The following is a 15,978-nucleotide window of genomic DNA, read 5'->3' on the forward strand; positions in this document are numbered from 1 at the left end:
GTCCCACCGCTTTCAACACTCACCAATGCTGGTGCAGATTGGCCGAAGAATCTCATGTTGAGCCACTTCCTTTAAAATGTCACCTCCATAAGCGAACTGCACTTGAATTTTGGAAGCGAGAAGGTAACTAACTGCTTGTTCTTCACTTGTTTTTTGTTTACTTAGCTTTGTTTCGTATTAATTGTGAACTTCACAGGATGGATTTTTTTCTTCTTAATTTAATTTGTGTTACCATTGTTTTGCAGGTTTGGGTTCATCCAGAATGCCCAAAACTACTAGGGTCTGTGTTGAATTGGATCCCAAGATCAAGATCAAGATTTCACCTTTAAGATATCCGCGTACCTTCGAGGAGAAAGAGTTGCTCAAGAAGCAGATTACAAAGGGACTGGGGATGGCTTCGCAGAATGTAATTCCAAGAGTGCTTTGCTGTGAAATCAATTATGACCAGTAGTTATTCGTTGTGTTTATACTCTTTTCTACTTTGTTTTTGTTAACTAGGATTGTGGAACCAGCATTGCGAGTGTAGAAAATAAAACGTTTTTTTTATAAGTGCAAATGTTGCATTCCATTTCCAGAAATAACTCAAATCTTAACCATAATTTGGAGAAAAAACATTGATATGTATATTTCCTTCATTGGAAACACAAATTTGCCAAAGAATTTCTATCTCGTGTTCACAATTTGAAAGATAGCAACAAGCCAACAACTGGTTTAGGTAATTGATAAATGAGAGACATTAAACAGGTTCAGGTCCATAATGGCTCAGCTCATGCGGTTGCCTGCCCTTGCCTGCATGGTTGCCTTTCTGTTGAGTGCTCTCTTTGCAGCAATGAAAAATGTAATTATTCAGTTATGTGTTATGCCAATCAACCATTTGCTTCAGACAGTAGACCCATTCCAATATTGAGATATGAAGCAGCAGCTTGTTGCAAGAAGACTGCCTGCAGGCTGTGGCCGTCCAAGTCTCTGTGTTTCTGCACGAGCTTGGGAATTCTGCACATAAAACACTTGTGTGCTGGTTGAGTCGAGTTACTGCCTCCGTCCCTAAATGTTTGACGCTGTTAACTTTTTTATACACGTTGGACTATTTGTCTTATTTATTTTTTTAAATATGTAAATATAAATATATATGTATAAAAGTATATTTTACAATAAATAAAATAGTAAAAAATAATTAATAATTTTTTAATAAGACGAATAATGAAATATATATAAAAATGTTAACGCCGTCAAACATTAGGAAGTATTTCATTGTGTCGAGATCTTGTAGTTGAATAAAAAAGTCGTGTTTAAATTTAGATTTAGATGATTGTTTCTGTTGAGATATATCTTGGGACAGAAGAGTATTGGCGGACGGTCGATGGGTTGGCAGCATATGGGTGGGTCCTTGTTCATTCAAGTGGTAATTTTCTGTTTAAGACCATGAAAATGTAATTGAGATCTTCTGTATGTGTATTACTATTCACTAACGGGTGGACCAGTACCACTGAGGATCCAGATCCATAAAAATGATTTCAAGTGCTTAATAACGGTGTCAATTGGTCTTTTTGGTTCGTATTTAGTATACTCCTTTCCTCGAGTTCCAGTTCTTCCTGGGCCGTGTTTGGTAGAACTGCACAAGGGGTGGGGTGTGTTAGTTATCCGGCGTAGAAATTGTAGTAAATATATTAATACATAATTAATTAATTATTAAAAAATATAAAATAAATTAATATGATTTTTTTAAAATAATTTTTTTATAGAATTTTTTTTAAAAAAAATATACCGTTTAACAGTTTAGAAAATATGCACGCGAAAAATGAGGGGGTTTAGATAGCTTATAGCCCCCGACCGAACGCGACCCCAATGACGATAGTACTAGCAGCGGAGTACATGAAACGGTGCGTGCCGCCCTAATTCGTTGCGTTTAATATAAATTAGTCATAAATAAAGCAATTTATTATAGATAAAATTTTTATACATGAGGTTTTATTCTATACAAGTTAAGAAAGATAAACAAAACTTAAAATCATATCAAGAAATTTATATTTTAGCTTATAAGTATAATCGAAAATATAAGAGCTATCCCCATCCCCAGCATTTGAGTTGAGGTCTTGTTTAGTTGCTAAAAAGTTTTGGTAAAAGAGTCATGTCGAAAGTTTTGACTGGATGTCGAGAAGCCTAATTAGTTATCGTTAGTACATGTGAGTTATTGTAGCATTTATTAGGCTAAAAAAGATTCGTCTCACGATTTCTCTATAACTGTGCAATTAGTTTTTATTTTTATCTATATTTTATTTAAGTCTAAAGATTCGAGGTGATGTTTTTAAGAAAAAATTTTTTTTACTAAACATGATTTAAGTTATAATATAAATCAGATGGAGCGATACTGAAAACCAGCGTACTTTGGCCTGAAATGAAATCGAAAACAAGGCGGGTTTGGACGTGCAACGGGAGAGGAAACCAGGGGCGTACGGTACGGCCGCCGCCGCCGCGGGACGACGAAACTCCAGACACCCCCTCCCCCACTTCTTCTTCCTTCCAAATCCAGACACGGGGACGCACTAGTTCGTCGACGTCCTCCTCGCGCGCTGAAGAGGGATCGAGATCAACCGGCCGCCCGCCCGACCATGGCTCCCTCCTCCCGCCCGCTCATGCGCGGGATCCGCCCGCCGCGGGTCTTCCCCTCCACCCGCGGCGGCCGCGCCTCCCCCTACGCGCTCGCGCTCGCCGCGCTGCTCCTCGCCTCCGCCTTCCTCCTCGCGCTCATCGCCTTCGGCGTCTTCTCCCTCCCGGTCTCCGCCCCCAACGCCGCCACCACCGACGCAGGTGGGGACGCCGATCCCCGCCCCGCACGCACCCGCGCCCGCCGCGACCTCAGGTTTCCCCTCCCCTCTTCCATGCCTTCTTCTTGCCCTTGCCGTCTCGCCAGATTTGCTTCGACCACGCGCTCACCGTTTCTCTTGTTTGCTGCAGCGAGGGTCTAGGAGAGCGAGGAGCACAGTGGACGGAAGTCATCTCCTGGGAACCCAGAGCGTTCGTGTATCACAACTTCTTGGTAACCAATGCTGCTAACTCCTGCTTCATATAATACTACTACTACTGTATTATGGGTGGGATATTAACCTCTCAACACAACACAATGATTGACTGATTGCTAGGGTGAAATGCTAAAAGCGAAAGGCATTGTCTTAATATTTTTGCGACCTTCTATTTTCAATGCATACGTGTCTGTGTGAGTTAAAGTTTGATCTGGCAATAGAATGATGCTAACTTTTCTGTTGGATGTGAGTTTGAGAGTGAACGGTTTCTCTTATTTTCAGCTTCACACACTACTGGTTTTATTATTTAGCGTGTTGAGTTGTTCGCGCATGAGATACTAGATCCAGGCCTAGGTCCTCATGGTTTTCCAAGTTTGCCATTGACCACTGAAATTACTACTATAGCACTATGTAGTTTCTTACCTTAAATGATTATTGTGTCCAATTGTTCACAGTTTTCAGTTTCTGCACATTTTGTTGCCTGATTGTTCATACCAATATCTATGATGATTAAGTTGAACTGTATGCATTGCTGATAGCTTATTTTTTTGTTAGTCCAAGGAAGAGTGCGATTACTTGATTGGATTGGCCAAGCCTCACATGGTGAAATCCACAGTTGTTGATAGCACTACCGGTAAAAGCAAGGACAGCAGGGTTCGCACAAGTTCAGGCATGTTTCTTCAAAGAGGACGAGACAAGGTTATTCGGGCTATTGAAAAGAGAATAGCAGACTACACTTTCATTCCTATGGGTATGCAATGACTCAAATGTTGGCTGTTCTGTTATTCTTTCCATAAATGAGCCAAATGCATGTCCTTTATATTTCTTAATCATGGATAAGACCACATAGGATAGGTTTATCTGGTTGTGGTAATGATAACAATGATTTAACTCATTCTGACTTGTAGAACATGGAGAAGGACTCCAAGTTCTGCACTATGAAGTCGGGCAGAAGTATGAACCTCACTTTGACTATTTTCTTGATGAGTACAACACCAAAAATGGTGGTCAGAGAATGGCTACTCTTCTTATGTATCTGTACGTATGATTTCATTTATAGTGTATTGGTTACAAGTGTTGTTAACTGGGTTTCTAATAAAATCCTGTAAAATACTATCAATGGAAACAGATCTGATGTTGAAGAAGGGGGTGAGACTATTTTCCCTGACGCAAACGTGAACAGCAGTTCTTTACCATGGTATAATGAACTTTCAGAGTGTGCCAGAAAAGGCCTTGCTGTCAAACCAAAGATGGGGGACGCACTTCTTTTTTGGAGCATGAAACCAGATGCCACTCTAGATCCTTTAAGTTTGCATGGTAAGTTCAGTGACTTAATCTGCTGTTCTTTTCCCTATTTTTTCCTGGACTCAAAACAGATTGCATGACCTGAAAGTCACTTCTGTTCTATTTGCTATTTCCTGTTTAAAAGACTTCCACTGATGCTCTTTCAGACATTTTTTACTTGTCTTATATGCTCCAAGCAATCCCTTTAAGTTATCTCTTTATTCTTTGAGCAGGGGGCTGCCCTGTTATTAAAGGAAACAAATGGTCATCAACCAAGTGGATGCATGTCCATGAGTACAAAGCTTGAGCTTTCTGAAGTCATTATTACCAAAGGTATCCAGTGTCCATATGGATCTGTACCGAGTAAGATGTAAAGTTGGCGATATTACTGCCTATTGTTTTTTTAATAGTTTTGGTCCTCTTCAAAGTCACTGCCACTCATTCGTCCTAGCAACAGAAACTCAGGAAGCAATGCGGCTTTTAGGTTATTTAGCAACCAGCTTTGCATTTTTCTCTTTACATCATTACAACTAGGAGGCATGCATTCAGACAGTGTTCTATGTAAATTTTCAGTTGATGATGGTTAACGTTTCGTTTGTAGTAGATTAATATCTGACACCCATGAGATCTTTATCACCTGAAGATTTTGCTCAAAAGTTGTTTTATAAACTGATATGATGTATCTTTCTGTTGCAGATGGATCCTATATACATCACTGACTGGGGCACTTTCCAGGATGGCAGTTACGTAGGCTTTACAGATCCACTCCCGTGGTATTCTTTGCATCTGAGAATATGTAGTACAACCGCTAAACTCAGGAAGGGGTTTACATGTCCATACCGTGTTTTTGGAGACTGTCCTTGTTGAACCTTTTTATTTTCTGGCATACTATAGAGGAATTAATGGTGTATTATTTGGGGGGCATAGAGTATGGTATTTGATTCAGTATGTTTATGCTGTATTAGTACCTGCTAACGTTAGTAGTTTTAATGTTGTACTCTGTTGAGGCTAGTTGTGTTGCTATAGAACTCTACTACACATGAGGGAAATCACATGATTTTGGTGCGACTTTTTTTTTTTTTTCGTGTGTGTCGGTGGCACTGGCCCTGGCTGGCTGTTGTGGTGCAATCCAGTTGCAGTTCATGCTGCAGTATGCGATTGAGAATTCGTTTATCGTGTAACCATGAAAAAAAGAGAGAAGGAATCTTTGTGTTGTTCAAGTGATAAATCACGGTGGTAAAGAGAGATTTGGGTGATCCAAGTGCAAACTTGTTGGAGCCAAAAGAAGATGGCATAGCTTACCTGGTGACAGCACAATCTAACTAACATGGGATGCACACCTACTATTGCTGCTGTTGGGTTTTATGCTGATTCATGCTTCCGCTCCGAAGACATTTTGACTTTTGACTAGTGGAGTGGTACCAAACACGCAGGAGCGTTACTACCAAATTAGCAAAGACAATAATTCAACAAACTTTACTTCGTTTATGTTCTTTTCTTCTTATGGATTTTGGATTTTTCCGACAAGTTTTATAGGCTTCTAAATTGTCCGTCTTAACTTTGTAGTAATAATTAATTCAGTACTTTATATCCCCAATAGCTATTCGTACACGTAATATAATAATAAAAATCTCATGCGAGACAAACAACACTTTGAATTTTTTAATTAAATAAATAAACCTTTTTAAGCATGTAATTTTATTACTAAACCATCTAGCAAAATTTTTTCAAAACTAAACCTTTTGGTCACGCCAGTGTCGCCACCAACACTAGCGCCGTTTCGCCAGGCTAATGTTGGTGGGTTCATACGGCCAATATGGGTGACGTGTCTAAAAGGTTCATGCGAAATATTTTCCTCGGAGGTTTAGTAATAAAATTATTTATTAAAAAAGTTTAAAAATAAAAAAATCTCCAACACTTTGAGGTAAGAAAGCTGAAAATATTGCAACGCCAATCGCGGAGTTTCACATGGAGCGGGTGGAACGAGGGGAATGAGCGCCAGGCGTCGACGCGCAACTGACTCTGGTTAGCTTGTCTTCCTCCTCCTCGTCCTCTTTGCCGCTCGCTGCTGCTGCTGCTTTTGCCGCGCCTTCGTCGAGAGAGAGACCAACGCAACGCACGCGTCACGCAGGACAAAATTGTAGTTTTAACCATCCAAACTTTCATAATTATAGAACACCAAACCAAACGTTGGGTTCGTAAAAATAACCCTCAAAACATTGAACACTTGATTCTCATGACATTAGAGACCAATCTAATCTAAATACATTTATTTGATTAGCAAACTACCCATATTACCCTTACACCTATTTCTCCCACCGTACCGTACGTCGGTTCGTCTTCTGTGAGAACGATGAGACTCCATGCTGTTGCTGTAAATAATCATGTAGCTGGTGATTATTCTAAAAATTTTCTGTTTTTTTTTGTGATGAGATATTTCTGAACTCAAACGTGTTAAGGCATGCATTCAGTTTCTCTTATTTCGTCGGTAACTTTTAGTTTCAGGCTGTATCTGCATATATTTATGCTTGCTATTCAATCTGAATATTCGGGTCTCAGACGTATCAAGACATGCATTCAACTTCTCTCTTCTACTAGGAGGGAGGCATCTGTTCAATACGTCTTCCTTCGCTGTGGCAAACTTATGATCATGTTGAACCCCAAAAAACACTAAATTTGATGATAAGAAATAGGTGCCACTGATGCATATCATCGTTAACCGACCTAAGAGAAAGGAGAGAATCGTGTGCTGGATCATATGGATGATCCTTAGATGGGATCTCCAAAATAACAGGAACCGGTCTGTTATAGCTATCGACCAGAAATATTATCATGTTTGCAACCTGTCCAACAAAAAACAGCCGGCAACAGCCACGAGGCGACCAGGAGAAGACGAACAACGAACCGACGAGGCGTACGGTGGGAGAAATAGTTGTAAGGATAATACAGGTAGTTTGCTAATTAAATACATATATTTAGATTAGATTAGCCTCTAATGTTATGAGAAAGCGTCCAATATTTTGGGAGTTATTTTTACAAACCCAACGTTCGGTGTCTTGTAATCGTGAAACACATACTTTGGACTGTAAAAACTGCAATTTTCCCGTCACGCAGCACACCACGCGGACGCAGGGGGAAGCAATTTCCTATTCCTCGCCCGCCCAACGAGAAGGCAACTCCGACCAGATCTCACCAAACCCTACCAGATCCATGGACTCCGCCGGCGGCGGTGGCGGCCTCACGGCCATCCGCCTGCCCTACCGCCACCTCCGCGACGCCGAGATGGAGCTCGTCAGCTTCAGCGGCAGCCCCCGCGGAGCCTCCCCCAAGGACCACCAGGGGACGCCCGCCACCCGCACCGCCGGAACCACCACCAGGAAGCTCGTGCTCGCCTGCATGGTCGCCGCCGGCGTGCAGTTCGGCTGGGCGCTGCAGCTCTAATCGAATCGAATCCGAATTGGATAGGCGCTGTGCGAATAGGATTAGGATTAGTTTGTGCGAATAGGATTAGGATTTGGATCGATCCTATTTGTATATGAGCACTGGCCGGCGGCAAGGGAGAGAGGTGTCGGTTCCGTCAATAAGTCAGGCAGGGTCACCTCGCATCAAATCAAATCAAATGGCGAAGAACAAGAAAGGTCGCCGCAATGTAAGTCTTCTCTTTAATTTGTTCTTCCTTCTTCACATTAACACTTTGTTACTAGTTTTCATTCAGCCTACTGAATGCAATGGCAATTTATTTGGATGTAGAAACCGGCCGTACAGGATAGGGATAGGCTGACCACCATGCCTAATGACGTTCTACTCAACATTCTTGAGCGGCTGGACACGCTTGATGCCATTAGAACTTGCACACTTTCCAAAAAGATGGCCAAGCTCCCTGCGGAGCTCTCCCGCATTGCTCTTGATGTTGATTCCTTTGCACCCAATAAGTGTGTATCCGATCTTTTGACATTGCGTGAAGTGGTTCGGATGAACGGAGCCGTGGCTGATGCAACAGACAAACTCCTCAATTTCAGGAGTCAAGAAATCACCCTTCGCCACCTTAGCTTGCGATTCTACTTGAGGTACTACGATTGTCTCACTATCGGCAAAGCTGTGCAACACGCCATGTCCACCTACAACCTCGAAACTGCTGAGTTCACAATCCTAACTGAGAAGCAAGGAGACTATTGCGAAGGCACTGACATGATCTACTTTGGCAAGCAATTCAAAACTTTTTTTGCTGCTTGTCCCAATGCATTTTCTGGTCTCACTCGTCTGCAGCTACAGCACTTGCATTTTGCTGAACCTGACATCCCCAACGTGCTCAGCACATGTAAACAGTTGAAGTCTCTGCATTTGTTCTCTTGTCTCACAACGGATGACCCGACCGTGTTGCGGATACAACACCCACAACTTGTCGAACTTGATGTCATCTATGGGGATTTTGTATTTGTTGAGCTCAACTGCGTACCAGAACTTAGACGGATGGCCTATGATCATTGGGACTGCTACGGGGACCCCTTGTATTTTGGGGATGTCCCGTTGCTTTCAACTCCTTAGCCTCACTAATACTGGCCCAAGTTGGCAGAAGAATCTCAGGTTGAGTCAGCTCCTTCATACTGTCACCTCCTTAACCGAGCTGCAACTAAATTTTGAAAGCGAAAAGGTGACTCGCTGCTTGCTGCTCCAGTCATTTTTCTACTAATGCTTCGTCTCATATTAATTTTGAACCATGTAATTAATTTTGGCTACCCTCATTTTGCAGATTTGGGTCCATCCAGAATGTCCAAAACTACTGGAGCCTGTGTTCCACAAACTGCAGCATGTGAGTCTGGTTGATCTTCCTGAAGGATACAACATTGATTGGACAGCGTTCATTCTTGAAGCTGCACCCTCCCTAAAGGAGCTATGCATTACAGTATGGGATCATTGGTGTAATATGAAAACCGAAGAGGAGAGGATAGAGTAGGGTTATGGTGACAAAACAAATGTTGAGTGGGAATCATCCGTACCTGATGGTTTCAGGCATAACAACCTTCGTAAGCTCACCATGTACGGCTTCCAACCCGATGACAACTTCGTGGGATATGTCAGCCGTGTGATGGAAGCCGCAGTTACCTTAGAGGAAGTCTCCCTATATGACAGGAAGGTCTGTGATCACTGCGGTGACTTGGATCCCAAAATAAAGACCAAGGTTTCCCCATCAAGATATCCATGTACAGTGGAGGAGCAGGAGTTGGTAAAAAATCAGATTATAGAGGGATTAGGAATGGCCTCACCGGATGTCATTCATTTCCGGTCTTAATTCAATTGGGAGGGGTTTTACGCTGAAATCAGTAATTAAGGACAAGTACTTTGGTGTCTTTTTCTGTTTTTGTCAACTAGCTTTATATATAGGTGCACCAGCATTGTGCAGTTATGCAAAATCATGTGAATGTTGCGTTGGAGAAATAACTGAAAAAATTAGCCCTTAATTTGAGGAAACATTGCTAAACACAAATTTGCCAAAGGTTTTTGTAGCTCTTGTTTACACGTTCAGGTGTCCATGTGATATCCTCTCATCCAAGGAGAGCACTCCTTCCGATTTACATTGTAAAACTTTTTTATTATATCTAGATTTAAAATCTATTGATCAATGTATATTATTATTTGAAACATAGCAACAAGCCAACAACTGGTTTAGGTAATTGATAAATGAGAGACATTAAACAGGTTCAGGTTCATAATGGCTCAGCTCATGCGGTTGCCTGCCCTTGCCTGCATGGTTGCCTTTCTGTTGAGTGCTCTCTTTGCAGCAATGAAAAATGTAATTATTCAGTTATGTGTTATGCCAATCAACCATTTGCTTCAGACAGTAGACCCATTCCATGCAAGAAGACTAGTTATTAACTTATTATTACTAGTCACTAGATTTGTCGTTTTATTTTTGTGACTTGTTCTTTTCTTCTTATGGATTTTGGATTTTTCCGACAAGTTTTCTAGGCTTCTAAGTCCGTCTCGTTGGAAAGTAAAAACTTAACTTTATAGTAATAATTAATTCAGTACTCTTTCCATTTCATAATGTAAAATGTTTGACTTTTTTGTTGCAACGTTTGACTATTCGTCTTATTTAAAAATTTAGTACAAATATAAAAAATAACAAGTCGTGTTTAAAGTTATTTTAATAATAAAGTAAGTCACTAGCAAAAATAAATGATATTTCTATAATTTATTGAATAAGACAAATGATTAAACATTGTAAAAAAAATCAAAGATCTTACATTATAAAACAAAGGGAGTACTTTATATCCCTAATAACTATTATTCATAATAATAAAAATCTCATGTGAGACAAACAACACTTTGAGGTAAGAAAGTTGATCCTTTTTAGTTTGCAAAATTTTTTCCAAAAACCATCACATTGAATCTTTGGACATCTAAACAGAGCATTAAATATAGATGAAATAAAAAACTAATTGCACACTTAAGCGAGAAATCGTAAGATGAATCTTTTGAGCCTAATTAATTCATAATTAGTTATAAATGCTACAGTATACTACATGCGCTAATGACAGATTAATTAAACTTAAAAATTCATCCCGCGGTTTCTAGGCAAGGCGTGAAATTTGTTTTTTTATTTGTATCTAAAAATCCCTTCCGATATCAGTTAAATGTCTGATATAACATCAATTTTTTTTTCATTTCCCCGACTAAAACATCCGCTGAAAATATTGCAACGCCAATCACGGAGCTTCACATGGAGGGGGTGGAACGAGCGCCAGGCGTCGGCGCGCAATTGACTTTGGTTAGCTTGTCTTCCTCCTCCTCTTTGCCGCTAGCTGCTGCTGCTGCTGCTGCTGCTTTTGCCGCGCCTTCGTCGAGAGAGACCAACGCAACGCACGTACGCGTCACGCAGCGCGCCACGCGGACGCAGGGGGAAGCAATTTCCTATTCCTCGCCCGCCCAACGAGAAGGCAACTCCGACCAGATCTCACCAAACCCTACCAGATCCATGGACTCCGCCGGCGGCGGTGGCGGCCTCACGGCCATCCGCCTGCCCTACCGCCACCTTCGCGACGCCGAGATGGAGCTCGTCAGCCTCAGCGGCAGCCCCCGCGGAGCCTCCCCCAAGGACCACCAGGGGACGCCCGCCACCCGCACCGCCGGAACCACCACCAGGAAGCTCGTGCTCGCCTGCATGGTCGCCGCCGGCGTGCAGTTCGGCTGGGCGCTGCAGCTCTCGCTCCTCACGCCCTACATCCAGGTCTATACCACTGCCTTGATTCCTTTTTTTTTTTTGCTTCACAATGGGGAGCAACCGCATTTTGGGAACGGATCGCCGGTATATGTGTCTCCGTCTCTGCTTACGCAACCGCATACTGATTACCAATACAATCTCTTCTACACCGATATCCGCGACGTGTGCACTTCATGTTTTGAATGCAGCTGCTTACTGAAACCAAGGTTGCTGCCTGGCAATGAGTGAAAAACCAGGGGAAAACTTGCCTGCTTACGAATTTCGATACAGTAAATTGCATGCTGATTTAGATACACAGGACATGGGAGTTTCCTATTACGTTTAACTAGATGAAAATTCAATGTTCCACATGTACGTGCTGGGGAATGGTTTTTCTTAATAACTTGATGGGCTAAGGAGTATTGAGGCATTTCTGTTCCACATGACATCTTTCAGATGTATTCATGGCTATGATTTTTTATGCAGACCCTAGGAATAGACCATGCCATGGCGTCGTTCATTTGGCTTTGTGGGCCTATTACTGGTTTTGTGGTAAGATTCTGCAGGAACTCGATCGCTGATTTTCTGTTTCATAACCTCTATGAGACAAAGCTTCGAACTTCCAACATGATAAAGTCCTGTGATCCTGTCCAGGTTCAACCATGTGTTGGTGTCTGGAGTGACAAATGTCGTTCAAAGTATGGAAGAAGGAGACCATTTATTTTGGCTGGGTGCTTAATGATATGCGCTGCTGTGAGTTAGATGAAGTTTAGTAGGTTATCATATGTTCCTGGTTTTAACGTGCTCTAATAGAGAGAATTCATACGTAGGTAACTTTAATCGGGTTTTCTGCAGACCTTGGTTACATTTTAGGAGATACCACTGAGCACTGCAGGTAAAATTTGATCTTCAAATTCCTTTGTTAGTTTTGTTCACATCATGTGTACCATCACTAAAATGCCAAGAACTGTTTGTTCAGTACATATAAAGGTTCAAGATATCGAGCTGCAATTGTTTTTGTTCTTGGATTCTGGATGTTGGATCTCGCAAACAATACAGTTCAAGTAAATCTGTTCAAAACTTAGCTTGCCACCATTTGTATATGCAACAAATATTTATCGAAGTACATGCCACGAATTAATTGGTTACCTTGCCATGGATGCTCTCTAATGTTCTATTCCTCTTTTTTTTTTTCTACATACAGGGTCCTGCTCGTGCCCTTTTAGCTGACCTTTCAGGTGGTTAATGTTTCCATTTTAAATGTCCACTATACTGCACCCACATTAAAATGTAATTTATTGAATGATACCTTCTACTATGTAGGCCCTGATCAGTGTAATTCTGCAAATGCAATTTTTTGCACATGGATGGCTGTTGGAAACATTCTTGGTTTTTCGTCTGGCGCTAGTGGGAACTGGCACAAGTACGTACTTCGTGTTTTTTTATATGATTACTTGAAATTTGTTGCTCATAAATTCACCGTTTACATTGTCTTTAAGAGTATACATGTTGCTGTAGAGAAAGGGTTGAATTGACTTGTTCTGCTCAACCTAAATGTGTCATTGCCCAATCGGTATTATTTGAAGGCTAGGAGTCAACCTGTATTAATAAACAATTTCTATATACGTTTAGCAGTTTCAGTACCATTTGTTTCTGATACTCCATCTGTCTCAAAATATAGCTACTTTTAGGATTCAAATTTATCTCAAAATACACCTACTTCATATCAACCAATTGCAACCATTTCTCATCTTAAAACCTTGATCCCTCCAAAAAGGTTATAAGTTGTTATATTTTGAGATGGAGGGTGTACTGGTGATGTTATTTGCCCCGTGAATGGTACAAGAGTAGCATATGAACAAGTAAACCCTGTTAAGACATTCTTTCAGCACATTTCTTTTATGTGGAGAGTATCCTATATGATGAATGTGTGTATGGAAGGAATATTATCTTGTCCTCTTGTTTAGACATCTTGCTTGATCAAGTCTCTCTAGTTTTTTTTGGGGGCAAGAAATTTGAGTTTATTTCTGAATAATTATTGCAGGTGGTTTCCTTTTCTAATGACAAGAGCTTGCTGCGAAGCTTGTAGTAATTTGAAAGCCGCCTTTTTAGTTGCAGTTGTAAGTTCTCTTAAATCCATAGCTGCAGTAGAAGGGTCTCATCTTTTTGCTTGTGCTTATGCTTATAAGCGAAAATTTGAATTTTCAACCTTAGATTTGGATTTGATTTTGGTTTTTTTTATCATAGTTTATTTTTCAACATTTGCTTTTAGATCACTAAAAATATGTATATAAAAGTTTTATTCAAAAATTATTTTTCGTTTGTAAATATGCCGTTTGGTTTTTTCCACGAAAAAACCAAACGATGAGGGTGGGCATTTCAATCTGTTTCTGAATACCTTGCAGAGCTAGCAGGCCATTCTTAGGAATCCTATGTGAATATTTTTAGGAGTTTGGACTGTAATGTGTGCAAGCTGATAAACCTTATCATGCAGGTATTCCTTTTGTTTTGTATGTCTGTTACTCTTTACTTTGCTGAAGAGATCCCGCTGGAGCCAACTGATGCACAACGATTATCTGATTCTGCTCCTCTCCTGAATGGTTCTAATGAACCTAGTAATGGAGCACTTACTAATGGTCATACACATGGAAGCAGTATTCCAGCTAACTCCAATACTGAGGACTCCAACTCGAACAGAGAGAATGTTGAAGTTTTCAATGATGGGCCAGGAGCAGTTTTGGTCAATATTTTGACTAGCTTGAGGCATTTACCACCTGGAATGTATTCTGTTCTTCTAGTTATGGCTCTGACATGGGTATGCTAACTAAAGACTATACATGTATATCAGTGGCACGCTGATTGTGTCGTTCTTACTGTGGTGGTGGTGGAGATTGATGGTGTTCACCCATTTGTTTGCTTTGCAGTTGTCATGGTTTCCCTTTTTCCTTTTTGACACTGACTGGATGGGACGTGAGGTTTACCATGGGGACCCAAATGGCAACTTGACTGAAAGGAAAGCTTATGACAATGGTGTCCGAGAAGGTGCATTTGGTTTGCTATTGAATTCAGTAAGAGCCCGTGATCAATGTGCTTACTATAATTTGTATGTCACCATGTTTAGATGCAATTGCATCCCAAGCATTCTGGCTTTTCTATATTTTTATTGGATGCTGCTATTTGTTGTTTGTACTGACAAACTGATGGCTGAAAATCTGAAAAATAGGTGCCATGGCTTCCTATGCTTTATGTCCTCTAGTGGTTTTAACTTTTAAAGCATTTCAGTTCAATTATAGTTTGGGATAATGAGTTGGTGACTTTAATTTTTGAATCATCTATACAGGTTGTCCTTGGCGTTGGGTCCTTCCTTGTTGATCCCTTATGCCGGTTGATGGGTGCAAGATTGGTTTGGGCAATCAGCAACTTCACGGTGTTTATCTGCATGATGGCTACAACAATACTAAGTTGGATCTCTTTTGATCTGTACTCAAGTAAGCTTCACCACATCATTGGAGCAAATAAAACAGTGAAGAATTCAGCATTGATTGTTTTTTCCCTACTTGGACTGCCACTCTCTGTAAGTAAAAGACACTCCAAACTCCTGCCTTTGTTGGGTTGAAGATTTCTTACACTTGGCTCTTGAATGTCTTAGATCACATATAGCGTTCCATTTTCTGTGACTGCTGAGCTGACTGCTGGAACAGGAGGTGGACAAGGTTTGTGTCGTTCTGATGTCTTCTATTTTACACTATGTTCACATGGTTCTCAATGATTGAGGATATTTCTATCAATCTCCAGGTTTGGCCACTGGAGTCCTGAATCTTGCAATTGTCGTTCCACAGGTTAGCATATTTATATGAAGTGATATTCTTTTGTAATTGCTGTTACTGAAGATGTACTGACCTTTTAATACTCTATATCCTACTGCAGATAGTAGTGTCACTGGGAGCAGGTCCATGGGATGCTCTCTTTGGGGGAGGAAACATCCCAGCCTTCGCCTTGGCTTCCATCTTCTCACTTGGAGCTGGTGTACTCGCTGTCCTTAAGCTGCCCAAGCTGTCAAACTCTTACAGATCTGCTGGGTTCCATGGATTTGGCTGAGCAGAAAACCGGCTGCAATATTGTGTAACATTGAGAGATGCAACTCCATTTTGCTATTCATTTATAGTGAAAAATGATTCTTTTTACCTACTGCTACAACAGAATAAGTTGAAAAGATAGAGAGATTAGGATAGAGAGCTAGGTAACTAGTCCAATTAGGTTGATGTGCATAGAAGGCAATGGTGAGGAAGGTGTAAGAGCTGTATCCACCCACTTTTTGACAGCAGATGTAAAGAACTACCAGAATGACATGGTTGATAGATTTTACAATCGATGTGCTCATATGTACCATAACACGTTTTGGTCACAGCTTCCCTCATTTCATGTATAGAGTACTGCTTGCTGTGTTCATGAGGACAAGAGCTGTCTGATCTT

At 41.0% G+C, this 15,978-nt stretch overlaps 2 protein-coding genes and 1 pseudogene across 3 annotated transcripts; all 3 read left to right on the forward strand.

Moving 5' to 3' along the window:
* The first annotated feature begins 2,416 nt into the window (after positions 1-2,416).
* LOC102707558 (probable prolyl 4-hydroxylase 3) lies at positions 2,417-5,578 on the forward strand. Its single transcript, XM_006648096.3, has 7 exons — positions 2,417-2,860; positions 2,956-3,037; positions 3,576-3,771; positions 3,929-4,058; positions 4,150-4,337; positions 4,538-4,637; positions 5,001-5,578. The coding sequence occupies exons 1-6, from the start codon at positions 2,610-2,612 to the stop codon at positions 4,609-4,611; spliced, it is 921 nt and encodes a 306-aa protein (XP_006648159.1). The 5' UTR covers positions 2,417-2,609; the 3' UTR covers positions 4,612-4,637; positions 5,001-5,578.
* Positions 5,579-7,320: 1,742 nt separating this feature from the next.
* Positions 7,321-9,763, forward strand: LOC102707842 (annotated as a pseudogene).
* A 1,283-nt stretch (positions 9,764-11,046) lies between these two features.
* Positions 11,047-15,919, forward strand: LOC102708128 (sucrose transport protein SUT4). Of its 2 annotated transcripts, none has more exons than XM_006648097.3 (14): positions 11,047-11,532; positions 11,992-12,057; positions 12,160-12,258; positions 12,336-12,400; positions 12,485-12,569; positions 12,710-12,743; positions 12,829-12,928; positions 13,550-13,625; positions 14,000-14,320; positions 14,430-14,573; positions 14,846-15,079; positions 15,155-15,218; positions 15,301-15,344; positions 15,433-15,919. In XM_006648097.3, exons 1-14 carry the CDS (start codon positions 11,281-11,283, stop codon positions 15,601-15,603), a joined length of 1,755 nt encoding a protein of 584 aa, XP_006648160.3. In that variant the 5' UTR covers positions 11,047-11,280; the 3' UTR covers positions 15,604-15,919. The 2 variants fall into 2 exon arrangements, with proteins under 2 accessions (XP_006648160.3, XP_015689560.2); XM_015834074.2 differs by having other exon boundaries at positions 12,142-12,258; positions 15,433-15,915.
* Positions 15,920-15,978: the final 59 nt, after the last annotated feature.

Source organism: Oryza brachyantha, chromosome 2 (genome assembly GCF_000231095.2).
Source record: "Oryza brachyantha chromosome 2, ObraRS2, whole genome shotgun sequence".
Lineage (NCBI taxonomy): Eukaryota > Viridiplantae > Streptophyta > Magnoliopsida > Poales > Poaceae > Oryza > Oryza brachyantha.

What these genes read in the sequence shown, in the direction of transcription:
- LOC102707558 (XM_006648096.3), top strand. Translation starts at nt 2,610, where the DNA reads ATGGCTCCCTCCTCCCGCCCGCTCATGCGCGGGATCCGCCCGCCGCGG. An exon ending in CGCGCCCGCCGCGACCTCAG is followed by an intron (nt 2,861 to 2,955) that starts GTTTCCCCTCCC and finishes TGTTTGCTGCAG; the next exon opens with CGAGGGTCTAGGAGAGCGAG. An exon ending in GCTACTCTTCTTATGTATCT is followed by an intron (nt 4,059 to 4,149) that starts GTACGTATGATT and finishes CAATGGAAACAG; the next exon opens with ATCTGATGTTGAAGAAGGGG.
- LOC102708128 (XM_015834074.2), top strand. Translation starts at nt 11,281, where the DNA reads ATGGACTCCGCCGGCGGCGGTGGCGGCCTCACGGCCATCCGCCTGCCC. An exon ending in TTGGTTTGCTATTGAATTCA is followed by an intron (nt 14,574 to 14,845) that starts GTAAGAGCCCGT and finishes TCATCTATACAG; the next exon opens with GTTGTCCTTGGCGTTGGGTC. An exon ending in TGGAACAGGAGGTGGACAAG is followed by an intron (nt 15,219 to 15,300) that starts GTTTGTGTCGTT and finishes ATCAATCTCCAG; the next exon opens with GTTTGGCCACTGGAGTCCTG.